This window comes from Cervus elaphus, chromosome 32 (assembly GCF_910594005.1).
Source record: "Cervus elaphus chromosome 32, mCerEla1.1, whole genome shotgun sequence".
Lineage (NCBI taxonomy): Eukaryota > Metazoa > Chordata > Mammalia > Artiodactyla > Cervidae > Cervus > Cervus elaphus.
Genome location: NC_057846.1, coordinates 42,094,123 through 42,118,290, shown reverse-complemented (window position 1 = coordinate 42,118,290; position 24,168 = coordinate 42,094,123). Strand labels below are relative to the sequence as shown.

The 24,168-nt window shown below is 38.5% G+C and overlaps 1 protein-coding gene across 1 annotated transcript; it reads right to left on the bottom strand.

Moving 5' to 3' along the window:
- Positions 1-7,084: 7,084 nt before the first annotated feature.
- IDO1 (indoleamine 2,3-dioxygenase 1) lies at positions 7,085-21,320 on the bottom strand. Its single transcript, XM_043893873.1, has 10 exons — positions 21,153-21,320; positions 16,574-16,669; positions 16,340-16,459; positions 15,736-15,854; positions 14,982-14,996; positions 12,531-12,630; positions 11,862-11,979; positions 10,646-10,697; positions 8,845-8,993; positions 7,085-7,879 (listed from the first exon to the last, which is right to left on the bottom strand). The coding sequence occupies exons 1-10, from the start codon at positions 21,237-21,239 to the stop codon at positions 7,512-7,514; spliced, it is 1,224 nt and encodes a 407-aa protein (XP_043749808.1). The 5' UTR covers positions 21,240-21,320; the 3' UTR covers positions 7,085-7,511.
- Positions 21,321-24,168: the final 2,848 nt, after the last annotated feature.

The window sequence follows — 24,168 nt, the reverse complement described above, 5'->3', positions numbered from 1 at the left end:
TGGAGACATGGGTTCGATCCCTGGTCCGGGAAGATTCCACGTGCCTCAGAGCAGTTAAGCCCGTGAGCCACAACTACTGAGCCTGAATGCTGCAATTACTGAAGCCCACATGCCCGACAGCCTGTGCCCTGAAATGAGAGAAGCATTTGCAATGAGAAGCCTGCACACCACAGCATAGAGTAGCTCCTGCTGGCAGCAAGTAGAGAAAGCCCGCAAGCAGCAATGAAGACGCAGCACAATAAAAAAAAAAAAAAAAAAAAATTAGATGAATAAATAAATTAAGTAATTTTTTAAAACTATCCACTTCCTCTTAGACCAATGTCCAACCAGTTTTGAAGATCAGTTTCTTATGCCTCCTAAATGCAATTTGCCAAATTATATATGTTGAATGATCTTTTTTGTTCTTTCATTCAATCTCAGATTAAAAAGAAGGGGCAGGTTTTTGTTTGTTTGTTTGTTTGTTTTTTATGCTGGTCTAGCTATTTTTCATCCATTCTCTCTGCATTCTCATAAGAATTTATTGTAACATTATTAAAGCTTGGCATCAAAATACCCAAAGTGAAAAGAACATTATAGAATACATAATCTAATTCAAACTCTCAGGAAACATAAGAAATTCCTGAGGTTGGTGGGAGGGAAGTGACTTAGCAAATGTCATTCTGATAGGGTTGCCATCAGAATTGGTTTAGAATTTGGACTTGTTTCCTCTCAGCCCAGAATTTTCCACTCTGCCCAATCGCCAGGCCTCCCTGAGTGGGAATTTCTATCTCATCTCCTATTAGCTTATGTGGCTATTTTAACAAGTGACTTAAAATTCCAAGCTTCTGTTTCTACATCTGCAGGAAATAGTAATGTTTACCTCAGTGGATAAATGAGGAACATTAAGTGAAGGACTTATCAGATAGGTAACAGTAAATGCTATTTTCCTTATGTTCTCCCCCTTTTCTAGAAATACATTTTTAATATGATATTTTTTTTCTGGCTTTCTTCCCTCTCTTCCTGACTGGATCTTTTCTTTTTCCGTCTCTGACTTCTTTTCCCACTTCAGACCAAAGTGTATAGATATTTGCAGTATTACTATAACCACTTCCCCACCTCAGTGTTCTTATGTATTTCCACCTGATCTTAACCATCAGTTCTATGTGCATGTACTACAGTCTGCATGTTCAATCTTGACCTTTCTTACTTCCAAGGTGTAAGCCCATGGAACCTGTGGGTCACTGAGCATCTCAGGTTCTGCAGCAAAAATCATTAAGAACTCCTCATTTTAAGTTAAAGTTCAAATGTCCTTGGCCTGACATTCAAGGATGTCCTTCACCTGACTTCTAAACACCCTCTAGCTGTTCAAAATTCTACTATCACCTTGAACCTCTTTTACACCATGTTTCAAGCATCATGTCAAACCTGGTTTGACAGCTACTAACATCCAAACATTGTATTTATCTAATCTTTTCTATTAGACTGTAAGTTCCTTGACTAAGCCATATTTAACTCAACTTTGTATTTTCCTTTAGCAGCAAGCCCAGTGTCTAGAGTTCAATAAATGTTTATGAAATGAATGATCTATCCTGGCATCTCATTTTTAGATTTGGTGTCTTGATGCCAAGTAGAAGTTTGTGCTGTTCTGTTGTTGGTCCTTTAATGGACCGGAACCTCATGGTCTGGAGTCAACAATAAGGAAGTAAGAGAGAGAAAGAGGCTGATACCCCCTGGTTTATGCAGAAAGCCAATAAAGTCCTGTTCTTAGAGCTTACACTGCTGCACGTAGGCACCGGGCACCCTCTCGAGTGGGTGAAGGCACAGTGTGCCTTCTCGAGAGGGTCTTAGAAGCCCGGGCAAGAAAGTGAGCTCAACGGGCCTCTGTGCTCCAAGGAATTAGCCTGAAAGAGAGAGAGAAGGAAAGACAGACAGATAGACAGACAGACAGGCAGACAGACACGGGGACCCAAGCTCTGATGGAGCAAAGGTGTTTTAATCAACATAGTGTGGGCGTATATACTGTCTTACAAGGTAGTTATTCTCAGCAAAGATAAAGATTAAAATTCCAGACTTACAAAACATAAGACGATCCCTATCAAATAGAGAGAATAGAGAGTTGCAAACAATCACCTTTTACCGTGTGGTTCATAAAAAGGAAGAGGGTTCTTGCCACCGTAATGAGAAATGCCTGGATTCCTTAGCCCCAGGAAAGGCATGCCTCACCTCTTAATTCCTGAATATTCAGGAATTAACAAGGGCCAGAGGGTTCCTGACCGATCCAAAACAGCACACAGGAAGCCTCTTGTTAAATGTTTCCTGACATTCTGTAACTCCACTGTAGCCCCAGACCAGAGGTGTACTCTGAAGTAGGGAACACAGTGACCTTATGAAGATTTGTTTGATATATTACTTATTTACCAAGAGGAAACTATGTTCAAGAACTTCCTCTCCTAATAGTAAGGCTTGTCATTTCAGAGTCCTGGGTTCTTTAATCAGCTTTTGGGTGAATTATTATAATTTCAGTATACAACAAAGTTTCACCTTTTCTTAAACTGGGTATTAGGGTCCTTTGGAAATGCACCAAGAAATATTCAGGAAAAGAAGAAAAGCATTCACAATGGAAGTGTTTAGGATATCATTTACATGTTTTCTGGTAAAATTTCAGTTATACTTAGTTTTAGTTTCAAGTTGACTAAGTCCAAAACCTGAGTTATCAAACTCAATCAGCCCAAACAGCAGTACACCAAGGTTATTCTGTACAGGTCATTAATTACTCCTTTGTTCATAAGTTCAATGGAACTTCCTAGTCCTTTCTGATTAATAGTTCAAACAAATGGCATTTTGCTTTACTAATTTTTTAAAACTTTCTTTTCCTTTTGACCTTTCCTATGAAATGCTTGCTCCTTGGGAAAAAAGCTACAACCAACCTAGACAGCATATTAAAAAGCAGAGGCATTACTTTACCAACAAAGTTCCATCTAGTCAAAGTTATGGTTTTTCCAGTAGTCATATATGGATGTGAGAGTTGGACTATAAAGAAAGTTGAGCACTGAAGAATTGATGCTTTTGAACTGTGGTGTTGGAGAAGACTCTTGAGAGTCCCTTGAACTGCAGGGAGATCAAACCAGTCTATCCTAAAGGAAATCAGTCCTGAATATCCATTGGAAGGACTGATGGTGAAGCTGAAACTCCAATACTTTGGCCACCTGATGCAAAGAACTGATTCATTGGAAAAGACCCTGATGCTGGGAAAGTTTGAAGGCAGGAGGAGAAGGGGACGACAGAGGATGAGATGGTTGGATGGCATCACCGACGCGATGGACATGAGTTTGAGTAGGCTCCGGGAGCTGGTGATGGACAGGGTAGCCTGGCATGCTGGACTCCACAGGGTTGCAAAGAGTCAGACACGACTGTGCAACTGAACTGAACTGAATGAAACGTATTCCTTCTGGTTGGACTGTATTTAAAACTAAAAAGGAAAAACCTGACAGTTAACACTCACAGATTGTTTTTGTCTGTTCCAAGTCCTTAGGTAAGCATCTTCCCTAGAGTTTCTGAGTTAACCCTCCTAAACAGCCCTGTAAGTGAGCCAATATTATTCCCATCATTCAGTTGAGGAAACCACAGCACGGGAAAGTTAAGTAAGAGCCTGAGGTCATACTTCTTTGTAAGTGTTAGTGTCAGGGCTGGAGCCATCTGGAGCCAAAATCGTTGCTGTTAACCATGAAGGTATGGCTTCCCTTTTTGGGTTTTTCTCTCTGTTGTTCTAGTTACAGTTTACTACTGGTGATCTCCCTAGCTCAGGTCCTGATTTCCCTCTCCTTGGGTGGTCATCTGTCTTCAGACTTCAACCATCATCTCCAGCTGAACACTCCCAACATTTCATTTCTAGTTGGATCTCTCCTGTCATCTACTAGACATCTTTACTGGACTGCTATAGAAGCTTCCTAAGAAACACCTTAACACATCCAACATTTGCTGTATACTTTTCATGAAGACCTGAGCAAATACTTAGAAAACCTGCATCAAGGTACAAGGTCTTGAGCAGAGAGTCTACTGCCAAGAGATAAATTCAAGGCTTACTTATTACTTATACTCTGATGATAAGAACCAGGCTCATCTTTCCTTCCTATATTGCATGTCTTGGTGAATGGTATCTTTCAGAACTGGTGGTATAATTTGTGGGTCCCAGAGAAGAACAAAAGCATAAGGACCCTTGTTCAAAATTATTCAGAATTTCAAAAGAGTAACAGTTGAGCATGGTCAAGAGTGAACCCTTCTGCAGACAAGACCCTATCTGACAACATGGGCTGAAGGTCCATGAGGCTGGCTCTAGCTGACCAGTTGGAGACCTGAAAGTCGTCTCTCCATCTCATCCAACAGAACTCTGGTCTTGCCCCTCCTACTGCCGTAATATTTCTTATGTTTCCCTTATCTCCAATCCCACTGCCATCATTTTCAATAGCCATTTACTACTGAAATATTATATATTCTAATCCTTAAACTGATATTTTCCCCAAATCTAAGCCCATAATACTTTACCATCATTGCAGCCTTGGATGACTTTTACAAGCTCCAACCTCATCACCCTGCCTTTATGATCACACCCCATTGTATCCCACCCCTACAATTTTTTCCTCAATTACTACCAAAGTCATTTAAATACTTATTTCTTTACAATGGGCTTCCCTTGTGGCTCAGGTGGTAAAGAATCTGCCTGCAATTCAGGAGACCTGGGTTTGATCCCTGAGTTGGGAAGATATCCTGGGGAAGGGAAAGGCTATCCACTCCAGTATTCGGGCCTGGAGAATTCCATGGCCTATATAGTCCATGAGGTTGCAATAAGTCAGACACGACTGAGTGAGTTTCACTTTCCTTTACAGTGGGCAATGCTTTACTTAAATAGAATTCAAATATACAAATATAATAAAGTCATTTCTCTGCTTAAAAGCATTCTTTTTGTTTCCACAATAAATTGAAATTCCTTTATTGAATGGCCCTGGAAGCCAATCATGATTTAGCTTAATCAACCCATCACCATTTTTCTTCTTTTATGCTTCAGTCATATTGAGCTGTGTGGGCTTCCTAAGTAGACTTTGCTATGCTGCTATTCTTAAACACTCTTCTTTCTCTTCCTGCATTTTTCTAGCCTTTTATTTGCATATAGTATACTAATCACCTTTTAAAACTCATCTCATGAATTGCCTTATCTAGGAAAATCTATTCTTACCACAAACTTTTTTTTTTTTTTTTTGGTGGAAAGCAAAGTTTGCTTTATTTTGGATGCCAGCAACTGGGTGTGGGGAGAGGAGGACAGACTCCTGTCCAGACTGACTCCACCCCCGTCCCCCAACACCCCCATCAAGAATCAGCAGGTTAGAGCATTTGTAGACAGACAGAGTGGGCTACTTGCAGAAAGCACAGTTTACTCTGACAATCATCTTGAAATTAGTTATCAGTGATCTGACTGATGAGTCACCTTGACTGTTTTAAGTACAACATTCTCATTCACTCTGCCTCCAACACTTTAAAAAACCACCACCACAAAATAGAAAAATAATTCCTATTCTGACTAACTGATATTGTCAGGAAACAAAGATACTGAGGGAAAGCCTGTTGTAAGCTTTTAAAAATTATAAATATATAAAATAATTCTTACATCAAAATCATTGTCTTTATGATCTGAAAGAAATAGAGATGCTATTCTACTTTTGAACATGTGTTGTTTAAAATTTCCATAGCTTCCATAGCTTAACATAACATCTGGATGAACTTTCAGATCACATAGAGGAGTGAATCATAGAATTGGAAAGCACCTTAATCTATTTATCTCTGATTATTTTAGGTGTGCAAAAACAGACCAGAGAGGTTAAGTGAATTATTGAAGGCCATAGAATGGTTTTCTTTTTAATAGACTTTAATTTTTTAGAGTTGATTTAGGCCCAAAGCAAAATTAAGCAGAAAGTACAGAGTCCCCATATATCTTCTTCCCCAGGTATGCTGAGTTTTGCACATCAGAATGGTGCACTTGTTACAGCTGATAAACCTACATTGATAGATTATGATTATCCAAAGTCCACAGCTTACATTAGGGTTCACTCCTGGCGTTATACGTCCTATGGGGTTTGGGAAAAGCATGGCGTGTATCTACTGTTATTCTATCACACAGAGTAGTTTCACTGAACTAAACATCCTCTGTGTTCCTCCTGTTCATCACTCCCTCTGTCCCAATCCCCTGGCAGTTCCTGATCCTTTTCCTGCTTCCATGGTTTTACCTTTTTCCAGAATGTCATATAGCGGGAATCTCACACTCCGTAACCTTTTCAGAGTGACCTCTTTTACTTAGTCAGGTGCATTGTTACATTTCTCCATGTCTTTTCATCACTTGATCACCCATTTCTTTTTCTTTTTTTAACCTTTTAAAAAATATTTTTAATTTTATATTGGGGTACGGTTGATTTACAATGTTGTGTTAGTTTCAGGTGTATAGAAAAATGATTCACTTATACATAATACTTATTCTTTTTCATATTCTTTTCCCAAATAGGTTATTACAGAATATTGAGTAGATTTCCCTGTGCTCTACAATAGTTTGATGTTGATTTTCTATTTTATATATCATAGCGTGTATATGTTGGGAGAAGGCAATGGCAACCCACTGTAGTACTCTTGCCTGGAAAATCCCGTGGATGGAGGAGCCTGGTAGGCTGCAGTCCACGGGGTTGCTAAGAGTTGGACACAACTGAGCGACTTCACTTTCACTTTTCACATTATGCATTAGAGAAGGAAATGGCAACCCATTCCAGCGTTCTTGCCTGGAGGATCCCAGGGACGGGGGAGCTTGGTGGGCTGCCGTCTATGGGGTCGCAGAGTCAGACATGACTGAAGCGACTTAGCAGCGACAGCAGCAGCAGTGTGTATATGTTAATCCCAAGCTCTTAATTTACCACCACCAACACCTCCGCCCACCACACACCACCTTTCCACTTGGGTAACCAGAATTTGCTTTCAAAGTCTATGAGTCTGTTTGTGTTTTGTAAATAAATTCATTTTCAACATTTTTTACTGAACCAGGAAGAAATACACCACACTCATTTCTTTTCTCTAAAAATTTAAAATTTTATTTTTAATTGGAGGATGATTGGTTTACAATATTGTGTAAGTTTCTGTAATAAATCATCATGAATCAGGCATAGGTATATATATGTCCCTGCCTCTCGAGTCTTCCTCCCACCCCTCCAGGTTGTCACACAGCACTCATTTCTTTTCAGCCCTGAGTAATATTCTATTGTCAGGATGTACTTCGATTTGTTCATCCATTGAGCCACTGAAGGGCATCTTGGATGTTTCCAAGTTTGGGTAATTATGATAAAGCTGCAATAAACATCCCTGTGCAGGTTTTTGTATGAATATAAGTTTCATTTTCCTCTCAAATGAAGAATGTGAATGCTATTTCTGATATAATGGGCAGATGATTAACACATGTCAAAATATACAACATATGCCAAAAAATATACTTTCTTGGATTACAATTAATGTTCCTTCAACAGGCTTTTCACAGTTTTACCTCTTACAGACTTCAGAAAGTCCATGAGATTGGTGCCTCCAGTTCCTTTACTTTCTGCCTTTAAATCTTCTTCCGAGCTTTCCGCCTTGGATTGCGATTGCTGGCTTGCAGGAATTATGATGTATTTAGCTACTATTTGCAAATGGTAGTCTCTCAAGGAGACCATAGCTTGCACACACTTATCGTAAGTTTCCTGCAGCGTAGCATTGCCTTTTGAAAGAACAAAGTCACGGACCGAGGGCCTTGACTTTAATGAGAGGAGAAAGCTCTGGTGAGCTGGTGGCATGTAGGTTCTCATCTCCTGGAGAAATTCAGCAGCAGGGTCTGAAGGAACTGAAGACAGAGATGAGTTAATAAGGAGTCTGAAGCAGTCTCCAATCCAGGGAGGGAGGGCTGAGCGGGGTCAGAGTGGGTGGCCATGAATTTATAACCATCAAGTTAGCATCCTGCTAATCTTGCTACTAGTAATGGTAATTACTGCAAAATGCACTTAATTCTGAAAACCACATGAGCTAAACTCATTCATTATATTGTTGTTTTGCTTCCTTTCTCATGTTCCTACTGTATTTGATCCTTCTAAGGACAGGGTAGATGTCCTATACTTGATAGACTGTGATGCTGAGTCCAAGAGAGTTAAAGGGACCATTTTAAAATAAGAGAATGAGCTCGGGAAAAAAACAAACAAACAAAAACCTTACTGTCATGCACCCCAAAGCTTTCCCCTTTGACTGTTCTTTAGCAGTTTAAGAAAGAAAGAAAAGCAGAAAGAAGTTCTTCCTGGAGCTTCTTCCTCTGCTCCCTTAATTGCCTATGAAGAATGTAATGAACGTGGCTCATCTTTAAACTTTGGTGCACGTGTTGGCCCTGGGCTCCCTGGGCAGTAGGTTGGGGAACTAGAACCGTGCCAAGCCTCCCCACTCTCTAGCTTCTGCTTGTGGTCTTATCTCAGTCATAGGCTTTTTCTTTCTAAATCTGACCTTACATGTTCAGGACATGCAATATTGGCTTCACCACTCAATCAGACCTCATAGACATGTTCAAATATCAAGATCAAGATGGTGTTGAACTTGGTCTGAGTTCTGGCTTCCCTGCTTTTTAGTTGGTTAACAGGGAGACTGTTTATGAGCCTCTTTCAGTTTCTGCTTCTTCATGGTGTAATGAGATGATTGCAGTAAAGTCTCCACTGATTGTTCTAAAAGTATCTGATAAGCTCAGATAAGATGCTGATGGGAAGGGACATTTTTAGACACTATCCTATTAGCCTAAGCGATGCTGGTCCTTTGTCATTTGCTGCTCACCTCCACAAACAGTGTGCTGAATGCCCAGGAGAACATCAAAACACTGAAAGATGCTGCTTTGGGCTGCACTGCCTCCGGCAAACTTCTTTGGGGTGTCCCAGACGCCTTCATATAGCAGGCCTTCTGACAGCAAGGGGTTGCCTTTCCAACTAAATCAGGAAGGAAAGAATAATCGGTATTTTATCAATTGCTAATTTTTCGTACGTCAAATCTTGCAACAGAGAATGAGTGGAAGGTGAAATGAGCTAGGCTTCATTATACTTCTTCCATACTCCCCCTTCTACTCATGTTCAAGCATAAGAATAATAATTAACATGGTTCTGAGCAAATTCAGCATTGTTGGGGTCCATTGCTTTGTCCAAATAGGCTCATAATTTTTCTCAGTTATTTTAATAATTGTTCTAGTGATCTAAATGATTCATTGGATGACTGATTTTTGGCATTATAGGATTAATAACTATTTGCACCATTGCTGCCATCACTAGCGTTACTTTACAAACCTCAATTCAAACAAATAATTTTATCCAAAATTGGACTAAAGATGCTCATACTATGTGGGCCACTCAGGCTCAAATAGATGAGGATATTCCAAAAGAAATACAGGAACTGAGAACAGCCATCAAATGGGTTGGAGATCAATGAACAGATGTACGAAAACAGATGATGTTAAAATGTGATTGAAATTCTACTCAATTTCATGTTACTCCTGTTCATTTCTATAATAGTGGCTACAACTGGAAACAAATCAAGTTTCATTTTTAAAACATATATGTTAATGCCTTTCTGAATGTACAGTTATTACAAAAAAAAAATATGTGAAACCTTTTCTAATAATCTGCCCTCTTCCACTAGTATGGGAACTTTAGCCAAACAATCAGCTGATCAATTATCTGGGCTAGACCCACATGGATGGTTTCAAAGCCTTACTCATAGCATTGGGTCTAGAACTATAATTTTGGTGATTGTCTTAACAATTATATTTGTTGTCTACTGTTGCCTTCATGCAAAGATTGTCAAAACTAAATAAACTCTGATGGTCAGAACTCTTCTTACAAATATTATAAATAAATAAGGGGGAATTGTCAGGGAATATCTGACGGGAGGATTCCTACATGCTATCTCTCATGAGTCCTTTGTCCCTCTTCAAGCGGAACAGCACGCTGCTCCCAGGGACTGAGGTCATTGTGTGAGGCAAGCATGAGTCTCCTTTAGTAAACATTCTCTTTAGGACAAAACTGCTTAGTCTCTTTCCCCTTTCTTGAGATATGGATTGTCTCCTGACCTTGTGACTAACATTACCCCTTGTTCCCTTGGTAACGGTTGCTATATGTTTGGTTTTCTGATCTCTATCATTCCCAAAAGAAGTTTCTTGTACCACAGCCTATATATACTCATAGAAAAATCATTAAAGCACCTTTGCTCCATCAGAGCTTCGGTCCCCGGGTCTTTTTTTGTCTCTCTCTATCTTTCTCTGTTTTACTTTCTTATCGTCGACTCCGTACCACCAGATTCCAGTCCATTAAAGGACCCCAACAAGCATAAGGATTCTATAAGTCAAATCTTACCTTGCACCACCAAAGGTTATTTCACTCTCTAAAATGAGTAGCTTTCTTGTCCCTACTCCAGTGTTTGCCTGCCCAAGTAGTAACCGAGAGAATAGCCTACTGTTTCTTGCAACATGTATTTTAGGATATAAATTGTTTCTTAAACTGGATTGATAGTGGGGACCATCAGGAAAATTTGTTGTCTTCTTTTTGTTAATTGTCTAAGTGAAAACAGAACCAAGCATAAGGCTACATACCCAGACAAGTATATTCGAAGAACATTGAAAAACAGGTTTGGGTCCACGTATTCTAAAAACAAACAAACAAAAAAGATGAGATACACCTAATTAAGTAGCATCATTGGGAAAAATCAAGGTGTTATAAACAACTGATCCTGGATTTCAGTATAGGAAACAAGAAAGGTGCTAGGTCAGTCTGTGCAGAAACATCCCTGAGGTTAAGCACACATCTTGTGACAAAGAGCCCTGGCCCATTCACCACTCATCCTCAGGAGACCAATTAAACTGCCAACATTTACTTAAGGATGCTTCATATGTTTACTGGGCTTCCCTTGTGGCTCAGCGGTAAAGAATCCGCCTGCCAGTGATGGAGATGGGAGTTGGATCCCTGGGTCAAGAAGATTCCCTGGAGAAGGGAATGGCAACCTACCCTGGTATTCTTGCCTGGAGAATCCCATGGACAGAGAAGCCTGGTGGGCTATAGTCCATGGGGTCGTAAGAGTTGGACACAACTTAGAGACTAAACAACAGCAACGTTTTTACTGGCATAACTGATAAATTACTTACATAAAGAAACTCCAAATCTAAACACAAAAAACAAAAATAAAACAAAACCTCCAGGAGCCCTAGGGACCACATCTCTGGGTGTCCCTCCCCAAAGCCTGCTAATGTCTTTGGTTTGAAGGCCAATCTTCTTGCCAAAGCCCACTGATACACAATCACATATTTGTTAGGCGCATCCAGTAGGGGACATTTCCTTTTGCAAATCCTTGTTTATGTACTCTTTTTGTTACTGTTTTTAGCTGTTAATTTTATGATAACTTTCGAGCCCTGTGGCTGTTTTAGATGGCTTTCTAGTTAATTTACGTAAAAGCAGAATTCATAGAGAGTTCTTATCAAGCAGAAGCTAAGTTTTTCAGAACTTAACATATCCTGCACCTTTGGCAAGTTTTTCCATAATTTTTAGTGGAATTCTGGCTTCCCTATTTATTACTTACATCATCTTGGGTCATTTATCTTCTCTCTCAAAATTTAGATTCTCTTCTCTGTAAGATGAACATAATAAAACCCACCACATGGAAAGTACATATAATGATTCAGTGAGATAAAGGAAACCGCAAACACAACTACTATGTGAGAGCTGGTTTTGCGTCCGTTTTCTCTGCAAGTCTACATCTAGATAACCAGAAACATCTGAGCATGGTCTAGCATTTGCAAGACACACAATACTTGCTATGAATTTGGGAAAACACGTCCAGGGCTTTGTGCAGGCTGGAAGATACGTCAAGCAGTGCCCTCTGCAAAGTATCTGAGTCTTCACGTTTTACTGCATCAAATATAATGGGGATCACCTTTAAAAAAAAAAGAAAACAAACACTTCAGATTTCATAACACTAAATATTTGCATAGAATTAAGTTCTTCTAAATCTTAATGCTCAAGTTAAATTTGGTATTTCCATTTCTTTTTTGGATTGAATACCGTTGGATTGTTTGACTAATTTTCATATGTTTAATTAAACTTGGGTTTGTCTTTATTAATTTATCACTTAGAGATAAGTTTATATAGTTTTATGTATTTCTATCTCTAAGGCAAAAAATCATTAGCTTTTTGTCACTGTGAAACAGAGTTCCCATGGCAAGTTGCATTGAAAATACTTCTCTCTTATTAGGGCTTCAAATTTGATTCTAATTATATGGCTCTTACATTTTATATTTTAGAAGAGACAAAAAAAAAAAATAAAATAAAGTATTTATTTGTACCAGGCGATCCCTTATCTCCAATTCAATCAGCAAATCCTCTATTCAGTCAGGATCAAGTTACTTTATGCATAATAACGTTCTGTTGCTAAGTAATTGTTCTGCTTAAGTGAATCAAAATGCATATTTTTCTGGACTGACATACTTTGATTGCAGAGGCAGCTGCTATTTCCACCAACAGAGAAACCAGAAAGAAGCCTTTGCCGCAGTCCCCACCAGGAAATGAGAATAGAATGTCCATGTTCCTGAGAAAATTAATCCAGGAAGTCAAAAATTTAGTAAAAATAAAAGAAAGAAAGCTAAAAAGAAGAAAAAATAATTTGATAACAATATTGATCTATTTGTTGGATCCTTATTCATTTTCAAGACTTTCATTTACCCTCCATTTTCAAAATAATCTTGTGAGATAAGTATGGCAGGTTTACTATATCCACTATGTAGTTAGGAATACTAATGTTAGGTCTATTGTCTAAAGTCATAAAATTAACAGTACTTTAAGCTGGAACTTAAAATTCCATTCTAGAACTTGAAACTAGAATCTTCAAGAGCATTTCTTTTTCTATTAGCCCATCAATTTTTCACAAATTTGTAAACTCAAGGTTTATAGAGGTATCTGTGAGGTATGGTTTACAAAAGTAGATTTTTGACTTAAATAAACATATTCATATCCATATTTTTATCTGTGAGCCTGACTCAATTTCTCAGTGAGATATCCTGCCTTACAAAGGAATTGATTGGGAAATTCAAATAATTTATTACACCTTATTTTCTTTTGCACTGAAGTTTTGTGTTGGTGCAAATATGGTCTCAGTATCAGTACACCTCTGAGTTTCATGGCAGTTAAATGTATGGTCTCAAACCATTTCTACACCTAACTTCCTGGGGCTCATTGAATAAGATATTTCATTGGTTTCAGCCTCAAATGGGGCTGGTGACATCATTCTCCCATTTAAAAATCTTCCATTGCTTCCCCTGTAAGATACTGTTTTAACCCCTTATCAGAGCCCAAAGTCCTATGTAATAATTCTATAGTTTATTTCTTCATCCCCTTCCTATACTGTTACCTTCCTTATTTATGATGTATCAGTGACACTAGCCTTCCTTCAATTCTGAAAATGCACCAAGATTTTTGTCATTTCAAAGTCCTCATTCTTGCTGTTTCCTCCACTGTGAACATGCTCAGCTTTTCTTTCTTCTTCCTTTACTTTTTTCTGGCCACATGACACATGGGATCTTAGTTCCCAACCAGGGATAGGGAACACGCTGTGCAATGGAAGTACAGAATCTTAACCACTGGACCACCAGAGAAGTCCCAGCTTTTCCTTCTTCTAATCTATGCCTAGTCACTCTTCCAAACCCAACTTAAATTCCTTGCTGTAGGATTCTTTCCTTGTGCCTTTTGTTTGACTTGAACTCATAGTCCTTTAATTCCTTAATTCTTCTCTTGATCTTGTAGCAATTTACGTAATTTTCATGTATCTTCTTTCCTCCAAATTAATCCAGTTTCATGAGGGTAAGCTTATTCCTATATTTACTTTAGCTTCCCTAGCTCTTAGCTTCTGTTAAGTACCTAGGCCAAAAATAGTAAGAATTGGGTCAAAAAGAATAGTTTCATTACTTCTAGCCACTGAGGTCATGGGGTCATGGATACACAGATGTATGTGCATCTTGTATGTATGCATGTTAATTATATTTATCGGCAGATCTTCCTAAACTTACAATGGTGTTATATCTCAATAAAGCCATCTTCAGTTGAAGATAAGTTGCAAATTTATTCAATATACCTAACCTACCAAATATCAGATATTAGCCTATATTAGCCTTGTGGTCCTGCTAAGTTGTGCCTGACTCAAGTTGTGTCTGTCTCACTATGACCTTGGGGTCACAGTCATTGTGATCCCAAGGACTCTAGCCCGCTAGGCTCCTCTGTCCATGGGGTTTTCCAGGCAAGAATACTGTAGTGGATTGCCATTTCCTCCTCTAGAGGATCTTCCTGTCCCAGGGCTCAACCCACGTCTCCTGTGTCCCCTGCATTGGCAGGCGGATTCTTTACCACTGACCCAGCTGGGTGCCCCAGAGTTTAGCCTAGCCTACCGTAAATGTGCTTAGAATATTTGCATTAGCCTAGAGTTGGGCAAAATCATCTAACACAAAGTCTATTTTATACTAAAGTGTGGAATATCTCATGATTTATTGAATACTAAAAGCGAAAGACAGAATGATTGTCTGGGTGCATGATGGTTGTAAGTGTATTAGTTGTTTACCCTCTTGACAGTGAAGCTGCCTGGAAGCTGCACTGCCCTGCCCAAGGATCACAGGAGAGTATGTACTGCACATCTAATTAGGGAAAGATCAAAATTCAAAATTCAAACTGAGTTTATAGTGAATGTATATCACTTTTGCACCATCCTAAGGTCAAAAAATCATAAGTTGAGCCACCCTTAAGTCAGGTATCATCTGCATATACAAGTAAGATTTTTGTATTTTTTGCCTAAAATCAATTAGTTTTTAAAAGAATTCACTTGGAGGGTAGTGATACATCCTTATTTACTTTGAATAACAGTAATTCTTCAAATAAAACAGATGGAGTACTTACTCATAAGTCATGGGCCTTAGGAGAGCAGCCACGAAGCCATGGATCAGTTGGAAGATGGAAAGGAAACCAATGTAAAAATTAAATGGTTTTGAGTTATTTCATTTAATACTACTGATCTAGCAAAGGTAAAAAAATACATAAAAATGTAAAGGTGTGTTTTTTTCAATATTTGTCAAGTAGGTGTCACAAACATTTAATTTAGGACTTTACAAGTGAAAGAAACAATTAAATATGCAAGGAACACATGTGGATTGTCAAAACCAATCGGAAACCTTGTTACTAATAAGAAACTTTCAAGATCAAATTATTTCATTTTGCGGTACTCCCACATCTAGAACATGCCTCTGAGCGTGAATACATGTGTGGTGAATACCCACCCAGAGCCTCTGACACTTCATCGTAGCAGATCCATTACTCAGTGCTTAGGAAGGGCCGGGATTCTAAGCAGACTCTTTTGAAAGTCCAGAGGTTGCCACATTTACTACCAAAGATGTGTTAATTCCACTCAATAGTTAAAATTGAAACTTGTAGAATCTCAAAAGAAGCCAGTCAAACTGATCAAACTGAACACTTAAGATATGTACATTTCATTGTATGTTGACAAGACGCCTCTCTCTCTCACATGCATGTATCTTTTACATCTTAACAACAGAGAAGAAAGCCATGCTGCCAAAGATTAAACAAATGACCAATTCCCTTTTGATTAAAATACTGTGCACACCTTTAATTCCTGTTATAATCACTGTTTACGTACCCACTGGGGTCCTTTTTCTTCCAGTTTGCCAAGACACAATCTGCATAAAGCAGAATAGGAGGCAGTCCCAGCTTCTCAGATAGCTTGCAGTAAGGAACAGCGATATTGCTTGGCAAGACCTAATGAAAACACGACTTTTAGTATTAACCTTTGAAATGTCTCACCTTTGCTTCTGGGTGTCAAAAGATTAACTGTTCTACATAATGGCCCTGTGAAACCAAACCAATGTGTCATTGCCTCTTCCTCATTTTGTAACTTAAGCCCAGTACTTGTAAATGCCCTTGTACTTGTAAATGTAAAAGCCCTTACATTTGAGATTTGTGATGGTGTGGACATAATCTGGGCATAGAGAGAACAAAGGCTAACTAGAGAGCCAGGGGAAATCCAGGCTGTATTCTTGACTTTCTAATGGCCTATGAATCATTTGCAACCATTCGCTCAAGCATCCATCCATTCCCCAAATATTTGTTAGGCAACTCCTCTGCATAAGACCCTCAAGCTTCACAAATGCCGTAACAATACTCTTAGAGTTCATTTGCATTAAATGTCAACAGGATGTCAGTCTGTTGTGTTAGCATAAAAGAATATAAGAAAATCTCCAAACCTTTCGGATGTCTCCACCGCCTTGACCCCACACATACGCCATGGTGATGTATCCCAGAACCAAGTGTCCCAGGCGCTGTGCCCTGTGGCCTCGGAGGCCATCGATGCTGAGCATTGCTAACTGAGAACAAATAGAGAGATGGACTCAACTCAAAATGCGTGATGTGACTGCCACAAAACCAAGTCAATGCTTTTAAGAAGCTGAAATAGAAGATGTGTGATATTTTTTCCAAACCTTCTCAACTTCCATACGTAGTTGGTTGTTCTTGATCAGTTCAGGCAGATTTCTAGCAATAGAGATCCAGGCATCATAAGGATGAGGTAGCTCCTCCTTGAAAAGAAGAAACAGGGCTTTGATTGACCAGTGGAAGGTATTGTCCAATAGTGGTGCCTCCACTGATGGTCCATGTGGCCTCTGTATCGATGCCGTGGAATGCTGAAACACACTTAACCCGTCTAAGGCCACCAGGCCATGCCTTGTCACCTGCACACTCAGCGCTCAGGACCTTCTCTGTGCTCCTCCTCTTCTTCTCAACTGCCTCCTTTGCAAAGATCCCTTGAAACATTTCATTGAACTCTTCCTGACTATTCCATTCTATAGGTATGCCTCCAGTGAGGAATCCTATGAACTATACCCTTTCACGTTAAGTGATTTGTTATTGTTGTTGTTTAGTCACTTAGTTGTGTCCAACTCTTTAAGACCCCATGGACTTAGCCTGCCAGGTTTCCCTGTCCATGGGATTTCCCAGGCAAGAATACTGGAGTGGGTTACCATTTCCATCTCCAGGGGATCTTCCCAACACAGGGATCGAACCCAAGTCTTCTGCATTGGCGGGCAGATTCTTTATCGCTGAGCCACCAGGGAAGCCCTAAGTAATTTACTGCCGTCTGCTATATTTTTACCTTCTCAGCTAGATGTTAAGTTTTTTTTGAATAGATAGAAAATGAGATTTATTAAATGTCAGTAATGAGACAGTTTTGCTTCAATTTTTCATTTATTTATTGTTTAATTATTATAATGGCCCCCAAAGTTTTCTCCATGTCATAAATAAGCAAGACTCAGGCAGATTTATGGCTTGTTTTGTGCACATAGTTCATTGTGATTCAAACATAAGGATTTCCAACTTCTAAAAGATATTTTCTTTTTTTATATCTCACTATCTGAAGGCAAGTATTTTATCATATTTTTAATTCTGTATTTCTTAGCACAGTACTAGACATGCAGGAGATGCTGTATATATGTTGTATATATATGTATATGTATGTGCATATATATATGCATGTATATATGTGTATATATATGTTTGTATATATGTATATATATGTATTCTTGTTGATTGCTTCCTTTCATACAACAGGCAAATTTTTGGTCAAGTATGTAAAGCTGAAATCCAAATAAAAGTGTGTTATAAATAAGACTGCTCTGTGTTATGTGGCAGCCTGGATGAGAGGGGAGTTTGGGGGAGAATGGATAAATGTGTATGTATGGCTAAATCCCTTTGCTGTCTGCTTTAAACTAAAGGAAATCAGTCCTGAATATTCACTGATGCTGAAGCTGAAACTCCAATACTTTGCCCATCTGATTCTGAAGAATGACTCTGATGCTGGGAAAGACTGAATGCAGGAGAAGGGGACGACAGAGGATGAGACGGTTAGATGGTATCACGGACATGATGGACATGAGTTTGAGCAAGCTCCGGGAGTTGGTGATGGATAGGGAAGCCTGGTGTGCTGCCATCCATGGGATCACAAAGAATCAGACACAACTGAGTGACGGAACTGACCGACTGAAACTGTTACAACAATGTTAATTGGCTATACTCCAATACAAAATAAAAAGTTTAAAAAAAAAGACCCCAAAACCCAGCATGGAATAACTTAAGTCCCATGTCACTAAATGGAGATAATGCTTAATTACATACAGTTTCTGCCTCTCCCAGAGTGGAGTCCTAAACCAGTCAATCCAGAATCCCCTGGCCAGCAGTAGTGAACTGATCTGCTCATATAGCCCTGCTTTTCTCTAAAGAAATGTGACCTCAATACAGCTAATCCACTCTCTGCAGGGATGACTGCCTTCTTTCTGCTCTCTTCTGCTTATAAAAGTCTTTCATTTTTGTACAGCTCCTGAGAGTACTTTTCTTCCTGAGAGTTGGGATGATACCCATTTCATGAGTCTCTGAAGGAAGCCAATGACGTTTTAAATTTTACTCAATTGGGTTTTGTTTTTAATAAGTGCCTCCCTGGGTATTATTTCTAATCATGTCTCAAAGGAAAATATAAAAACCAAAGAACTAGGTCACAGCCTGAAATGAGATTCAGAGTCCTGAAAACTCCTTCATTAAGCTTCTTGGGGGCACCGATCCTGAATTGAAACCAAGGTGAGTGAGGTTTTAAGCTTCAAAACCAAGTTAATATTATAAGGAAGCTATAAAATATGAAGACAAATGTAATAAAAACTTCAAACCTGTTCAGAGGCTGCAGAGAATTGGCTAGACTTAGTCAGGGCAAATTTTTAGGAATGAAAGATCCAAGCAGTGTATTCATTAGATAATCACCTTTCTTGTGTTTGCTCTGAATTTTTTCTCCCTAACCACAAAACTACTCTGCTCTGATGATTTTAGTAATACATACATATTTTCTTTATTCTGTGTTTCACGTGTAGCACATCTGAAATTTTTATTGGGGCTACTTTCCCCAAATAACAGAAGTACTTTATTATGCGTCCAGATTAGTGTCTTATTGGACAGAACTTTCAACAAATGTAAAATTCAACCACTAATATCTTCTGGTTCAAAAGATGCTTAAATGATATATTATAAATTAGTAAAGGGTAACAGAGAGCCATTTAACTCCTGCTAGATGAGAGAATGCATTTTGCATCTACATGAAATCAGAAGACAAATTATTTTGCTTTACAACTGGAAGGTGATAGATTATAAGAGATGAAATGGACATTTTTGAATCTCTAATTTCCAGGAAAGATCTTCAGTGAGGAAATAAAAGTAACTTCTAATTTTGTTTTCATCCTGTTTCAGGATACTAAGTCTAATTTCATAGGTATCTCAAGTAGCAGCATTATTTTTTAAATAGCTCAGGAAGAGTTTTATTTTGCTTTAGTTTTGGAGTTTACCCCTTGGAATCTGTTTTAGAGGTCTACATAATTACTTGTGTCTTCCTTGGTGGCTAAGCGGTAAAGAATCTGCCTGCAATGTAGGAGACTCAGGTTCAATCCCTGGGTAGGGAAGATTCCCTGGAGAAGGGAATGGCAACCCACTCCAGTATTCTTGCCTGTAGAATTCCATGGACAGAGGAGTATGGCGGGCTATAGTCCATGGAGTAGAAAAGAGTCGGACACAACTGAAAGATTTTCACTTACTTATTCACATAATTATTTTGATTGTTTTCTTTTATATGAGAACCAACCTTATAGGGAAATAAAGAATAAATTTGATATGAGACTTTGCAGTTTCTGAAAAAGTTTTTTTTTTTTTTTGGTACCATTGATAAATATTTCCTCAAAGCATCCAATCTTGGCACCTGTGCACTTTAGTGAAGAGAGAGTAAGTCTGAATATTATTGATTTGAACATATAAAGTAAGCCAGTTGCTTTTAGCAATAAAATTAAAACATCTGCTTCATTTTCTTCAATTAATCATGTGAAGAGGAAAATTAGATTGGGACAAAGAATTTGCTTTAGATTTACCTATATTAACCAAGGTATTTACTAGATGTGATTTCTAAGTATAGTTAGATTCTGACTAAAATATGTATTTATCACACTTAAAGGTTGCCTCTAGAGTCTGGATTCTGCTCCGGTCACAAGCAAACAGATACATCCTGGTATATACAGCACTGCCACAACATGTTACTGGCTCCTAGAAATCCTCTCCTGGAATCTCACGAACTTCATTAAAACCAAGAGTAGGAAAACAAACGATAACCAAACACCAAAATAATGTCCTGTGTCCTCTCCTTCTCTTGAGTTAGGCAGTGTAGCGTAATACATAATGGTTTTCAGACCATGGATTCTGGAACCAGACTGATTAGACTCACTTCCTATCCCTGTTATTACTAGCTGTGTGAGTTTGGATAATTACTTAACTTCTGCATGGCTTACCTTCTCATCAGGAAAATGAAATTAATAACATACATACCTTTCAGGATGGTAGTAAAGATGGAGTAAGTTAATATTTGTAAATTGCTAAAAATGAGATAAAAGTGTGTGATGATTAAGATATTAAAGAGAAGATGCTTTTCATGGCATTCTTGGGAAGATAATGTAGGAAACTATAGTCTTAAGACACACATTTATTCTAATGCCTTGCCCCTTGTAGCAAGACCTGTGGAAAAAGCATACAGGTCTAGCAGGTCTAACTCTCTCTAAGCCTGAAACTTAGGCTTAGTAAATGCCAAATAATATTAATACAACATGAAGTTGCTTGATGCCCCACCTCAAAAACATTATCAAAGCAGGAACACATGCTTTGTGCAATCTAAGGTTTATCAGCTGGAAAAGGAGGTTCCTTTGACTCACGGGTCATTAATTACTTTTTAAAAAAATTTTTCAAAATACCCCCTGAAATGTGATTGTCTTAAAATAAAATACCTCTATAGTTACCTTATCTCATCACTCCCTGTACCTGTATAAGATGAGTAAGAAGTGCCTCTAAGGCTAAGTTTCTAGGAAGAAAATTTTAAGAAAGTTATTTGTTCAGTAGAAATTACTGAACCACATTTATTCAGTAGAAGTTAACTTGCCCAGGTAAGTCAAGATAAGAAAATAATTTTGCCCATATTCCAGTGTCCCCTCTTACCAGTGGAAGTGGCAGAGCAAAGCCCACATCTTCATCTATGTGGTATTCCTCAAAGATGGTCCAAGAGTGCTCCATAGGAGATGACATGTCAACTGTCGCTCTTGCAGCCTACTCTGGTCCTTCTCAGGCTAGATGCTTTCAGAGCATCTATTTATTACAGAGGTTATCATAGCCAACAACCACAACTCACCACGTAGGCAGTAAGAAATGACTTTCACTTTTGGAATAGTTTCATTTTCCACTTTTTGTATTTGTAGTTTCATGAAAAATAAAACTACAAAAGCATGACTGTTTATCACATGAAGAAACTGAAAGTGTATATTCCATATCGAACATTTCTGGGAACATCATTTGCTTACTGCCTAAGGGAAGTTGGAAAAGGCCTGATTGAAATAGCAAAAAACATAAAAATAGGTGGCCAGAAAGAACATTTTTATTTTATGGGAACTATTAAAACTTTAAATTAACCAAGCCTAATGGTTTGCTGGGAGGGATTGGGGGCAGGAGGAGAAGGGGACGACAGAGGATGAGATGGCTGGATGGCATCACCGACTCGATGGACATGAGTTTGAGTAAATTCCGGAAGTTGGTGACGGATAGGGAGGCCTGGCGTGCTGCAATTCATGGGGTCGCTGAGTCAGACCTGACTGAGCGACTGAACTGACTGGCTGACTGAATGGTTTAAACCAACTTTTAATTATTGTAGTCCCTGGTTTTCTTTTAAACTCTCAGGGTTCTTTGAACATATTAGTGTCTTGTTTCAGCAACCATGAAAAACATTTTTTGGTAGCCAGAATTAGTGCCTCTGAAATAGGAAAGTAAATAAATAAAAAAATAAAAATGCAAGCACATGAATTTAGAAGCATAGCGTCTCTTCACCCCGCTAGTCCCGTTTTTCTTACCCAGATTCCATAAGAGTTCTCAATCTGTTCTTTCTATTCCTAATGAGTGATTTTTTTTTTTTAATTTTTGACTGGAGGATAGTTGCTTTACAATGTCGTGTTGGTTTCTGCCGTACAACAATGTGCATCAGCTATGTGTATACATATATCTCCTCCCTCTTCAGCCTCCTTCCCAACCCACCTCCATCTCATCCCTCTCGGTCATCACAGAACACTGGCTTGAGCTCCCTGTGCTATACATCTGCTTCCCACTAGCTATTTATTTTACCCCGGTAGTGTATATGTTAAAATTTCAATGCTACTGTCTCAATTTTTTCCACCCTCTCCCTCCCCAACTGTGGAAAATTTTCTTGCATCTCTACTGTATATGATCTCTAAGGGACTATAAGGCAATAGTCCACATTTGGAGACTTTAGAATATGCTTAAAGTTGAAATAAATTATAAAAATCTATCTTGAAAACAGTTCTTTCAAAATGCGAATTAAGGTTGCATTTAGTAAAGGTTTTCAGGGTGTCTGGAGGTCTGTGGTCACTTGTGTATAAGATCAAACGATCTTATACACAAAGCTGAAGCAAGAGAAGAAGCCATCCTGTTCATTATGATGGTCAAAAGGAGAAAAAAGAAGTGAGTGCTCCGTACATTAACAGACAATGCAATGTTGTCATCCAGGTTTCAGTACTTACAATAGATTTTAACAATACATTGCATTGGATTGACTTCATTCTAGAATGGTTCTCACAGTATTCTTCCTAATCACGTGATGGCTTTTGATAAACATTATTCTTCCTAATTACATAATGACTTTTGATAAAGATGTAGTTTTGCGAGAATAGGTTTCCTTTATTGTAAAGGTAAAGGAAATTGAAACCTAAATTACACAGCCAAGAGACCACAAATGGCTATGCTTCTTTAAAATTCGTCCTCCTACACTGCTGGTAGGAATGTAAATTGGGACAGTTAATGTGCAAAACAGTACGCAGGTTCCTCAGTAAACTAAAAATAGAGTTGCCATATAATCCAACAATCCCACTTCTGGGCCTATTTCCAGACAAAACTCTAATTCAAAAAAGATACATGTACCCTTATGTTCATGGCAGTGCTATTCACAATAGCCAAGACATGGAAACAACAACCTAAATGTTCATTGACAGATGAATGGATAAAGAAGACATGGTACAATGGAATACTACTCAGACAAAATAAAGAGCAAAATAATGCCATTTGCAGCAACATGCATGCATCTTGGGGTTATCACACGAAGTGAATTTAGAAAGAGAAAGACAAATATCATATGATATCACTTATATGTGTGATCTAAAATATGACACAAATGAACCTGTCTATGAGACAGAAACAGACTCACAGACATAGAGAACCGACTTTTGATTGCCAAAGTAGAGGGGCGAGGTGGTTGGGGGAGGGATGGAGTGGAGATTAGGGTTAGCACATGTAAGCTTTTGCAGAGATAATGGCTAAGCAACAACGTTCTACTGTATAGCACAGGAAATTACAGTCAATTTACTTTGGTAAACCATAACAATATTTTCTAAAGAAGAATGCTGCTAATTCTGTACAACAGAAATTAACACAACATTGTAAGCCAACTATACTTCAATAGAAAATAAAAATAAAAATGAACGGTTCATGAGACTAAGACTGCCGAAATCAGATCCAAGGGAAGAAAACAATTACAAACAAAAAAATATGATACTAGCCTATCATATTCATGGTGGTGGTTTAGTGGCTAAGCTGTGTCCTAGTCTTGTGGCCCCATAGACTGTAGACCACCAGACTCCTCTAGCCAAAGGATTTCCTAAGTAAGAATGCTCAAGTGGGTTGCCATTTCCTTCTCCAAGGGATCTTCCCAACCCTGGGATCGAACCTAGGTCTCCTGCACTGCAGGCAGATTCTTTAATGACTGAGCTGCCAGGGAAGTTCACCTATCATATTCATATAAAGGCCAAAAATACCAGCAAATTTTAATTTATTTATTTATATAGATACATGATAGAATATATCACAATGATAGCATGAATATGAGAATGGATATAAATATTGTTAAAATTCTTGCATTTTTCTGGAACAATAAATGACAACTGTTTATAAATAAGGG

Bases quoted from the DNA above. Each gene is read 5' to 3' on its own strand.
- IDO1 (XM_043893873.1), bottom strand. From the start codon at position 21,239: ATGTCATCTCCTATGGAGCACTCTTGGACCATCTTTGAGGAATACCAC. The intron at 16,670-21,152 runs GTAAGAGGGGAC...CTTCTTTTCAAG, and splicing joins TTGCTCTGCCACTTCCACTG to GAGGAGCTACCTCATCCTTA. The intron at 8,994-10,645 runs GTATGTAGCCTT...TTCCTGATTTAG, and splicing joins CTTCGAATATACTTGTCTGG to TTGGAAAGGCAACCCCTTGC.